This window comes from Drosophila nasuta, chromosome X (assembly GCF_023558535.2).
Source record: "Drosophila nasuta strain 15112-1781.00 chromosome X, ASM2355853v1, whole genome shotgun sequence".
Classification (NCBI taxonomy): domain Eukaryota; kingdom Metazoa; phylum Arthropoda; class Insecta; order Diptera; family Drosophilidae; genus Drosophila; species Drosophila nasuta.
In genome coordinates this window covers 10,594,878-10,606,334 of record NC_083459.1, presented here as the reverse complement: position 1 = coordinate 10,606,334, position 11,457 = coordinate 10,594,878, and the positions used below count along the sequence as shown (strand labels likewise).

The window sequence follows — 11,457 nt, the reverse complement described above, 5'->3', positions numbered from 1 at the left end:
CGCCTTATGAAATAAAAGGTAAAAGCTTAATAAATATAAATGTATTTCGATTTATTTGACATCAAACTTATGAAGAGGAAAACAGTTGAATGCGTGGAAAATCATGTTATATAGGGTAACAATAAATTGATGAACAAGAAAATATCCGTCTATAGTATGCAGTTATATAATATATAATATGTATTCAATATTTTGTATTTATGTACAGCATAAAATCGTAAAAGTTATGTACAATAGTTATATAGCGTATTGGTCACGTTAAGCTCTGGCACTGCTGGCATCGATTCCTAATCCCCAATACGATTCGGAATCAGAATAAGTTGTGGAATAAATCCGGCTGGGATAGCGTCTTCTTCAAGTTGCGCATGCTGAGACGCTTCAGGCGACGATCGGCCGTGCATCTGTGTGGAAGACGAGGAGCAGAGCAGAGCGGAGCGGAGGGAAGGAGGAACAATAAGATGGGACGGTGGATGGGAGTGTTGTTTTTGGGGGGCGGTGGGGGAGCGAGTTAATTAACAACGATTTCGAGACAAGTTTGGAATTTTTTTGGAGGCAGCATTTTTGATGAGCATTTGAAGCGATTTTGGGGGAGAGGGGGAGGCAACCATCACCAACAGTTTACATGTCGCATATTTTTATCCAGCACCAGGTACGAACACGAACATGACCATGACCACGCCCACTCCCACGTCCACTTACTCGAATATGCGGGCCTGGTACTCGATCATTAGACGCACACAATCGGCGAGGGTTTCACCTTCGCGCAACAGCTCTTGGATATCGTGGACATGGGCGCCCTGAGGCACAGTGTGAAATATCGATGGTGATATCGATATCGATAACGTCTCGGGGCTAATCTGCTGCAGCGGCACCTTGGTGAGACTGAAAGTTAAGTATAACCGATTAGTTGCGGGATTTCAATTTTCAAATCATTTCCGAAGAATGAATCTTAATAATCAATCTAAAGTTGTTATTCTAGCTCACACTTACTTGACTAATGTTCGTATTCAAAATTATTAATAAACCGCAAGGAGTAAGAAAGCTACGGTCGAGTGTGCTCAACTATGAGATAATAAAATCAAAATAGTACGATATTCATTTTAAAATATACTTGCTATATTGATACATTAAAAATATCTCATAATATGCAATATGTCCCAGAAAATCATCCAAAGCAACCATGATCGCTAGTTATTAGACGTTTTTGTCCCTAGAAAAGCATTTCTTTAATAACTTCTACAATTATCTGATCGCAACTAATTCTTCAGGAATCATAAAGACCATAGTTATTATTATTATGAACAAAAATCTCTAGTTTCACTGCTTGCCAACATGTTATTTAATTTTTATCGATTTGTGGGGCGGAATATTATAAATTATATCTCCAGCTCGTATAGTCTCTGAGATCTAGGTGTTCATACAGATGGACAGACAGACAGACGGACATGCATATATAGTCTATATAAAGGTGATCAAGAATATATATACTTTATAAGGTCTGCGATGTTTTATACATACATTTCTATTCTGTGGGTAACTGGTATAAAAATAAAATGTTACAAATTTGTGTCAAACGCAAACTGTACTTTGCTTGCGGTGTTGCCACATTTCAATAATAGTCTACTGATCGATAACTGCTAAATTTAGTAGCGTGCAATTTCTTAACTGAGGTTGGTCGAAAGCTTAATATAATTTGTATAAACTACAAAAATAAATAAAATGGCAAACAAATGTGAAAATCATTTAAATTAATAATGGTTTAGAAAATACAATTTACCTTCCATCATATTATTAATGCCACTGATTTACATAAGATGTTAAATAATAACGTTAATTGGAAATTTCTTGCTGCGTTCTCTAAAGTCACCTCTTTTTATTTTTTAGTTCTCTACTTTTTGCCAATTGATGTAATTAAAGCATTTAATCAGGCAGAACGAACGAATGTAATTCGATCCTCGTCTGTCCGAACGGAACGCAGTTTCTTATGTAAATAACTCAATAGTGTTCTATCTATGTATGTACATATATATCTTATTTTCGTTCTACCGAGCGGACGGCGGACTTTCAACTCACCGATTAAAGTGCGCAAAGAGGTAATCCATGGTGTCGCGATTGATCTCTGGCAGCGAGCGAATCAGTCTCTTTAGTATGTCCAGCTTCTGGTGCAGCTCGGTGAGCACTAAGTGTGAGAATTGAAGTGTATAAATATTGGATCAACAGTCATCCAGATCATCCATTTATTATCTACTTACGCCACTGATTGGAGGGACCAATGAAGGTCTTGGCCTCGTTCACGCTGACCAGCGGACTCTTGATCTCGCGCAGAAAGAGCTTGAGCACCCCGGTTAGAGTGTGTATATCGACGCCCGGTTGACGCAGTGCGTCGTAGTCGTTGGCATCGATGTTGAAGCGCAGCGTCTGGATTTTGTTGTAGTCACCGCACTGACGGTAGACGCCCTCGATCGGCTGCGTCGAGCGTCGATACTTGTGCTCGATGAGGTCACAGCAATCGACGACGATCCGGGGCACGGTGCGATGCTGATCATGCTTGAGCACCAGCTCCAGTTCGGTATCGAAGCATGGCTCGTCGAAGAAGATGCGTTGCTCCCGCAACGTTTCCACACTGGGTCGACTTTTCCACCAGTTGGACAGATTCATCCACGCGGTCAGACGTGATGGACGCACCGGCGTTATACCTGCCCGCTTCCCCAGATTGGAGGTGGGCGCATGCGGCGGCACCGGCGGCGGTAGACGTCTCTCCTGGAGTAGTTCGTGCAACTGGCTACTCATCACGGCCAGCTTGGCCTCCAGCTCTTGGCTGTAGCTGGACTGCGCCAGCAAATCCTGCTCCAGCGTGTGCATTCGCTGCTTCAGATTGTGCCAACGCTTCGAGCAACTGACGCAACACTCGCGACTGTTGCTGCGCGGCGGTTGCGCCGGACTCCCAGCCGACGAGTTGGAGTTGGAGGAGGAGCACATGTCCAGGCTGGTATTCGATACCAAGACGGTGGCATCGTCCAACAACAGACGCGTCAGATCCCGGGTGCTGCTGCTCTTGAGCAGCGTCAATTTGTTTGGCTTGCTGCGCAGTTCACGCAACAACACAACAGCCTCGGGTCGTCCAGCGGTGGTCGTAAGGCCAACCATGTCCAGTGTGGTGGTGGAGCCAACGTTGCTGCCGCTCCCCTGCCCATCCAGGTGCGCTGTGGTGCTCGGCGAGCGCACATACGCGGCTGCCGCTGACGATGCGGGCGTTGAGCGATCCCGAAAGCAATTCATGAGGCTCTTGGTGGGTTGACGACGCTCGTGGGCTACGTAGCCGGCTGCTCCAATGATAATGTGCGTCGAGTCTGGCGTGCCAGGCGTCACTGGTTGGCCATAGCTCGCCTTTGCCTGCATGCCTGCTCTCTCAGAGCCGCAGCTGCGGTCTCAGCTTCGTCGTTTATCTTGCTTTCAAGTTGGACTCGGGAGTCGAACTCGGCTCTCGGATTATCGACTTATCGAATTCTTTGTTGCGTTATGCTTACTGTGTGATCATGTGTGACTGCCACGCCTCCGCCTTGGCCGCCTCCTTTCGCCCTTTTGCTTCTTCAGTTGCAAGTGTCGAGATGACGTCAGACAGACGACGATGACGGAGAATCGACAATCGACAGACCCCAGATGACTTATCGACTTGGTGCGGGCTGTGTGCGGAAAAGGCAACCATATAAATATAAGGCCATACAATTGCTACAGTGAAGCCTGCCTACAGTGCACCTACTACATAAAAAAAAAACACATTTATTTCAATTCAAGTCACTTCTTTCCTCTAATATAGTTGCACATCTTTTTAGGATTAAAGGAAAAGGCAACCATATAAATATAAGGTCATACGATAGTCACAGTGAAGCCTACCTATAGTGCATTAATTCAAGTCACTTTTTTTCTCTAAAGCTAACTATTAACTCTGAAAGTACAAACATTTATAGATCTAATTTTATTTCAAAAATCAACAAATATATGGAAGAGACTTCATTTCATTTCATTTTAGAATTCATCTAAGTACAAATTTAATTCTATTTCTGCTGTTTATTCAAGAAACTTCTTTGCTAAACGTTGCTTAATCAAAAATTCCAAACTTAAATATATTTGATTTCTGCTATATTCATGTTGTCAAAATATTCGAAAAATCTAAGCCAGAACTTTAGAAATATATTAGTGTTCATTTAAATTATATCTAACCTTGTTAATTTAAATAAATACCACAAATCTTTGATTTTTAGAGCTGCGCTTTTGTTAATCTCTTAAATTTCACTGTAGATAAGTTAATTTTAAATGTTTTTTGTTTTAACTATTAAATGAATTTGAAAAGGTTTTACTCTATGGAAGAATTTCATTATCAGACTAAAAGGGGTTTCACTGTTAGCATATGCATTACATTGCGCACTATTCGACTAAAAATTTAAATCCTTGAGAAAAGCGACTTTTAATTGAAATTAAATCACTTCACTCAAAGCATATGAATTAAGCATATCACTATAATTGGAGGTTTCACTGTAGCTGCGACGATTGTTAAGGTATTATTCCATGTGCATACCTCCACAGCCGCTCCCTTAGTTCCCCTTGCCAAGTGCCAATTTCCGTTCACTACGTGAGTGTGTGTGTGTGTGTGTGCGTGTGTGTGTAACTTTGCACCACTGTGCAAATTGCAGTAGCCACTGTTATTGTTATTGTTATTGTTGTTACTGACTTGACCACAGTCGGTAGCGATGCCTGCGCCTATATTCCAACAAGTGATTGTTGTTTCTTCTCTTCTCTTTATTATTATTATTTTTGTTGCTATTTTTCTTATTTTTTTTTTTATGCGGGTTGCTGCATTCCAGAAATATGCCAAACTATGACGCAGTGGGAGAGTTGTTGTGCTTATATTTCACAGGCAGCTCGCATTTCACTTTGTCGCTACTCTCCGCTCTCCGGTCTCCACTCTTCACTCGCCACTTGCTTTGACCAACTGCGAATGCCAATTGTTCTGGAGTTTCTTAGTGAGCTGTGGACTCTTATCGGCAACGGTTGTGTCCCGGTTGCGCCTCTGCGATAAGATAAAACCCCTCTGCATATGTATTGTACTATCGCTAAAGCGTCGGGGTCCGGCGAGTATGCGTAACTATTTTATACCCTGTAAATTCGATATATAATTGCATTGATATTTGGAAATTTTAACTGAAATTATCTTGTAAAAAGTTCTGCTTTCACATCTGCATCCCCATTAGGCGAGGAGATATCTAGAGAGAGAGATATAGAGAGAGAGGGACAGGTAAAGAGAGATCAGCTCTTATCTGTCCTGCACACAGATGCACTTCTCATTTACATTAGCGTCAGCATTTGACCATGCGCACTAGATGGCGCCAGCTTAACTTCCGATGCACTGCTTGACGCTAGACAAAGCAGTTTCTATGCAGCGAATAATTACATAGAGCTACATATGTAATTATCTGAAATGCACAATTGAAGTAGAAATCATTTTTCGATTTATTTTTATTTCAAACGTCACTCTGATTGTACAACACTTTTGCTAAGCAGATAAGTGGTGTAACTTAACAGCTGTGTTGTGGGTTTAACTTCATTTTTCATACAAATCGATCTAACTATGTACTATAATAATATAATATCTATAATATGATATATTATTGCCGACTCGATAAAAATAAACTCTTTGTGCGTTTAATCTAATATTTATACTTATGTATGTAGCTTTAAGCTAAATCGAGTATTTGAGTAAATAAGCTCCATTTTGCGATTTACATAATTTGATTCGCAATTATATATAGAAGAAACTATTTATATTAGTTAGTTAAAGTTTTAAAAAGAATTGTGGTATAATTAAGTTGTGGAATACTTATTTACAGGTTGATAGCCTCGATCGATATCTATTGTGTGTTTCTGGGTAAATTTCACTATTTGCTTTTAGTATAAATGCAATTTACTTAAATGCGTTAGCTAAGATTGAGCACATAATTTCTATTTAAAGTAAATGGGACATTCTGATCAATGATCAATGATCAGTATATCAATTTCAAATTCGATCCTGTACAACTTTCTTTATTTTTTTACACTTAGAATTAATTCAGAATTGCATAAGATTCATTGGTTTTTCAAACTTAACAAGTGATAAATTATTCATCAATCACAATGACAGAGTTCTCAGTTCTTTTGACGACATGAGTCATTACTCAAAATTAAAGAATGTTGCCTTCATGGCTTCTCTTTGATTATAGCTCTAAGAAGTATGCTATAGATTTGGGAATTAACTGCGAATTGCAGTTAAATGCAACATTTGCTATACAACTTAATTGATTGCATTTGGTTGGGATGCTAAAGAAGTCTCTTCTTTCACCACCTCCAACTGCTCCTCCATCTCATTTTCCTTCTTCTTGGCCACGCTGCGAACTGAACCGCCATGCGACTTCATGTGTCCTTTGAGTCCGGCATATTGAGCGAATCGCTTGCCACAGACCTTGCAGCTGTAGCGCTTGAGTGCGGCATGAATCTCCTTGTGCTGGCGCAAATATTTGGCGCTGGTGAACGCCTTGTTGCACACATCGCACACCTTGTCGCGCACATTGAGATGTCCCTTCATGTGATCGTTGAGTCGCGTCCTCTCGTAGAAGATCTTCCCGCACACCTGACACTTGCCCGCTGGACGTCGTTCGTGGCGCCGTTTGTGGCGCTCAAAGAACGAGCAGGTGGCAAAGCGACGGCCGCAGACATCGCAGCAATAGGGCTTCTCGCCGGTGTGCTGACGTCGATGCACCTGCAGATCGGTGGTGTTGGCGAAACGTTTGCCACACTCGTCGCACGTCTGCGTAAAGTCCTGCGTGTGACGGCGCACATGGATGACGCAGTTGTCGCTGCGTGTGAAGCCCCGATCACAGAACGGACACATAAACGGCAGACTGCCGTCGTGCTCCGCCAAATGTACCTTGTAGCGATCCATGCTGCTCAGCAGCTGATCGCAGTGCTGGCACTGAAATGGTGGCATGTGCGCGTCGAGAAACTGAAGCTGCTGCTGGTAGCAACCGCCGCGTGCCTTGTACGTCAGTCCTTTCCGCTTGCACTCGTAGCGACGCGATTTCTCCTGCAGAAACGAGCGTCGCATGTGCTTGATGTAGCGTTGCAGTTGCGACGGCTGCAGCGTGAGCTGCAACTCGGTGCGGCACAGTTGCAGCAACTTGTTTTTGGCCTCTACACGCACATGTCGCAGGCGGCAGGTCAAGTCCTGCATGTCCCACAGACGCTGGCAGCGTTGATACAGCTCAATGAACTTCACATTCTGCTCCGCCGTCAACTGCGGCACTGGCAACGCTGCATTCAGCGTGTGATTCGCTTTGCGGCGCGCATTCTCGCCCAGAAAGCTCAGCGCTTGGCAGTACCAGACCTCAGCAGTGTCAGCGTCCGCTGGCTGCCGCTGCCTGCGACGCTGTTCATCGGCGTAGACGGTGCGCAGCTGCTTCGTCAGTTCGTTAATCTGCTGTGGCTTCAATTGCTGCTCAAATTCTTCATTCAACTGATTGGCAATCTGTTCACAGGCCTCGCCACGTTTCTTGTAGTTGCGATACTCGAGCAGACCGCGATCCCACAGCAGCTGAGCTGCCTTGTACTGTGCGATCAGAGCATGCATTATGGGATGCTCTTTCAGCCAAAAATGTGAAACATCTGTGGACTGCGGCGAAGTGTTCAGTGTTCAGTTTATGCAGCAATTTGGCTAACTACAAGCTGCCACTCACCGCAATGTCCAGCTGCTGCCCAACGGCGTCTTCGCTTTCACTGTCACTGTAGCTGGTCATATCGAACAGCTGCTCCTCGTCTGCATCCGATTCAGACGCTTCCTCCTGGCAGTCCAATGGATCCATCTCCTCCAGCTTTACAGGTTCAGTTGACGGCTCTGCTTCTGCTGTAGCAATAGGCTCGCGTTGATTGCTTCGTGTTTGACGCATTGCCGTTGATTCTGTCACATCGATTTCGATCTTGATCTCCTCAGCATGCTGTGTCTCCAAATGTCGTTTGAAGTTGTGAAAGGCGCTCGCTTGATGATCACAGTAGATGCACTTGAAGGCGAAGCTGCGTGTCGTGCGTTTGCACTGCCATACGATCTCGCCACAGCGCTCATAGTGTGGCGGCATTTTGGCGCCTCACAACGTGAAATCTTAATTATTGTCAACAAATTCCAATTGTTAAATTTCCAACATACGACATCAGCGTGACCGATGCGCGAAGTTCAAAAATATTCCTTTTTTTGGACGAAAAATATACCAAAATATACTACATGTTATGGATAAATTGCAGTGCGATTAGTAACGCATGCGCTGATAAGTATGCTATACGGATACAAAAAAAATCGAAGATTTATCGACAATGTTATCGACACACCTTGCATATAATTGTTTAAATTTAAAAATGCATGTTTAAAACTATGCATGGAAATAGATTTTCATGCTCTTCATCTATATGTTAAATTATTGCAATTAACTATCAATTACTTTTTAACATTGATCGCTTGAGAGTTGTAGAAGTTTGCGGGGACAGACGTTCTCTCTTTCACACGCCTGGACAGCGCTTTGGCGACTTTCATGCGCAAGCGTCAAGGGTCAACAACACACACACTGACAAGAGTGTTGTGTCTGCGTGTGTGTGTGTGAGTGTGTGCTTGCGTCTGCTGTTGAAGGCGTTGACAGCGACGCAACGCGACGCGCGACGTTTTCGGCGTTGACCGTTGCGGTCACCTGTTACTTTCACTGCCAAGCAAAAGGCAACAACGAACACGTTTTGTATTTGTCCAATGGCCAAACAATGCAAAGTTATTAAAATTACAAAAACGCGTCTGGCTGGGAGCTGTTTATGGAATGGAAAGACAGTGGAACAGCCGGACAGACGAATTGGAAGCTTAACCAATAATCGTACATATTAGCGATTCTCTGTGCAACGGAAGTCTTTTCACTTGTCGCGCTCTCACTTTCGTTGTCAAATATTTAATAATATTTGTGCTAAAATGTGGCATTTAATACTGCCCCCATCGCATACATAATAATCAAGCAGCCACAGCCACAGCAACAGCAACAACAAGCCAAAACTGGCAACAACAACAACAACTTTGTACTTACCACAAACTCGACGCTGTGGAATGCAAACGGCATGCGAAAAGAAAACGAACTATGGACAAATTGACAAGCACACAGACACATGGACAGACTGCTTGACTGAGTGACTGACAGACAGGCACAGACATGTTTTGGCCAGCGTCAAAAGCAACAACAGAAACAACAACAACAACTTTAGCAGCGACAATTGAGAATTGCTCCTATCCTGTTTCATACTGTTCATATACCCGCTATCAAAATGCCAGAGGGGTATTAACTGTTAGTGGCAATCGCAATTAATAAAAATTGTATTAATTTTATATAGTTTATATTAATTGTGACCCATAAAAAGATTTACCCAGCTTTAAAATTCCATCTCTCCATATAAAAAGTAGAAAATCATAACAAATTTTTTAATAAACTTTTAATAAATTATATTAATGAACTGACAATAAAAGTTAAACGACTGTTTTAGCTCTGTAGTAAAATGTAATATAATACTAGTAATTTAAAAATATTTTAAATAAATTTTCTTAAGGATTTAAGGATAAGACAAATTGAAAGCAAATTTTACATATTTAAACGGAATTAGTAAATTAAATGTAGCTAACTAAATATCCATATTAACCTTGATTTTGAAGTTTATGTATGATTACTTTCTTCAATCATAATGAGCAGTTTTAAGTAATTTATTACCACTCTCGTATTTGAGAAAAAATATAAATACATATTAAGTAATTATTATATTGCTTTTAAATTTTATTTAATTTTTTCAGCAAAATAACTATTAAATGCCTAATCATTAGAGTTCAAGAAAAAACTGAAAATAATATAGAGTATTATTGAAAAACATATTTTATATAAGTATGTATGTAGTTTAGTTACGCTAAGATCATCTGGTAACCTTACGTCGAGCATACTCAACAATCGCTTTCTTACATATTTTGTTTGATATTTATTTATGTATGTATTTATCTAGGTAATTCTGGTATTTGACCAAGAATACACTCACACAGATCTATGCACACGCATGCACACAGACACACATACACAGATGCATTGGCATCGAGAGCGCGCCCAAAAATGCAATTGAGAAAAAACCCACGCAATAACTAAAAACCCAAAATAGAAGACAACTATAAAACTACTGATGACAACAACAATAGCAACAACTGAGAAACGGCATGCCAATGCCAAACACACACACACACACACACACACACACACACACACACACACACACACACACACACTTACATGTGCACACACACTTGAAGAAACACATACCACTTGCTGTGCTGTGAGTTGTTGCTTACCTGCGCCGTCTGGCAGAGCGATAGCGACAGCGACATCGACGTCGACGCCAACTGCGCAGTCGCAGCATCTCTTGCTGCATACAGCTGCAACGCCATTACATTATTTGGCATTGCACTGCGAGAAATACTTTCCAAATACTTTAATACAATATGATTCTTTTCCGTTGCATATTTTAATCGGAAATGCCATTAACAATTAATTTGATTCGAAGATTTATTTTAAACTCTTGTGCAATCGATATGCAGTCATCATTTCACATCCAACGTTTTGCATTTTCCCAATTTATTTGCAACGCTTATTTATCCTATGATTAACATGACAAATAAATCACAAGCATTTTAGCTAAATATAATTTATAAGAATGCCTAAAACACATTCCACACATTAATTAAATGTTATTAAGCCACAAATTAAAACAGCAACATTTTATTAAGATATAAACATCTTAATAAAAAATATAGCAGGCAATAAATATTAATAAAGTCGACTATAAATGTGGTATTAAATTATTTATGCATTCAAAAATGCAGATGTAAAAAAAATATGAATTTGTTTTAGTTAATTTATTACTGTGTACATTCGTTGATGTGGATATGGTAATGTGAATAATCATCAGCAATATAACAAAAACCATAAAAACAAAAAAAAGTAATAATTTCAATAAATCAAGACAAAAAGTCCAACAATTTTATGAAAGTAACAACATGAATTTAATTTGTTAAACAGAAACAATTCTAATGATGTTTTGCGATTTTTGGCCTATTAATTAGAAAGTGAACAATAAACTATTAAGCTACTTAAATAAACACATGTAAATTGATTTCTTGATTAGAAAGTGAACAATAAACTCTGAACCTACTAAAATAAATTCCAGCCTTTATAAAAATCTACGAAGTTTCATGAATTTGTTGCTGTGTATTTTATAGTTCACCCTGCTCCTGTTCCAGCAAAACAAGAAAAATATCAACAGGCTGTTACAACAAAAGCAAGTCCAAAAACGCCGTCGTCGTCGTCGTCTCCAACGAAA

General features: G+C 40.8%; 2 protein-coding genes across 3 annotated transcripts; both read right to left on the bottom strand.

Moving 5' to 3' along the window:
* Positions 1 to 57: 57 nt before the first annotated feature.
* On the bottom strand, positions 58 to 5,163 carry LOC132795128 (rho GTPase-activating protein 15). Of its 2 annotated transcripts, XM_060805620.1 has the most exons (5): positions 4,577 to 5,163; positions 2,253 to 3,683; positions 2,074 to 2,179; positions 700 to 882; positions 58 to 401 (listed from the first exon to the last, which is right to left on the bottom strand). In XM_060805620.1, exons 2-5 carry the CDS (start codon positions 3,397 to 3,399, stop codon positions 311 to 313), a joined length of 1,527 nt encoding a protein of 508 aa, XP_060661603.1. In that variant the 5' UTR covers positions 3,400 to 3,683; positions 4,577 to 5,163; the 3' UTR covers positions 58 to 310. The 2 variants fall into 2 exon arrangements, with proteins under 2 accessions (XP_060661603.1, XP_060661604.1); XM_060805621.1 differs by having other exon boundaries at positions 354 to 882; positions 4,577 to 5,160.
* A 340-nt stretch (positions 5,164 to 5,503) lies between these two features.
* LOC132795127 (zinc finger protein 773-like) lies at positions 5,504 to 8,236 on the bottom strand. The gene is made up of 2 exons (XM_060805618.1): positions 7,764 to 8,236; positions 5,504 to 7,699 (listed from the first exon to the last, which is right to left on the bottom strand). The coding sequence occupies exons 1-2, from the start codon at positions 8,157 to 8,159 to the stop codon at positions 6,326 to 6,328; spliced, it is 1,770 nt and encodes a 589-aa protein (XP_060661601.1). The 5' UTR covers positions 8,160 to 8,236; the 3' UTR covers positions 5,504 to 6,325.
* Positions 8,237 to 11,457: the final 3,221 nt, after the last annotated feature.

Excerpts from the sequence above, each read along its gene's own strand:
- LOC132795128 (XM_060805620.1), bottom strand. The coding sequence starts at position 3,399 with ATGCAGGCAAAGGCGAGCTATGGCCAACCAGTGACGCCTGGCACGCCA. Across the intron at positions 2,180-2,252 it reads TGGTCCCTCCAATCAGTGGC|TGCTCACCGAGCTGCACCAG; the intron begins GTAAGTAGATAA and ends TCTCACACTTAG. Across the intron at positions 402-699 it reads TACCAGGCCCGCATATTCGA|ATGCACGGCCGATCGTCGCC; the intron begins GTAAGTGGACGT and ends TCTTCCACACAG.
- LOC132795127 (XM_060805618.1), bottom strand. The coding sequence starts at position 8,159 with ATGCCGCCACACTATGAGCGCTGTGGCGAGATCGTATGGCAGTGCAAA. Across the intron at positions 7,700-7,763 it reads GGCAGCAGCTGGACATTGCG|TCCACAGATGTTTCACATTT; the intron begins GTGAGTGGCAGC and ends ACTTCGCCGCAG.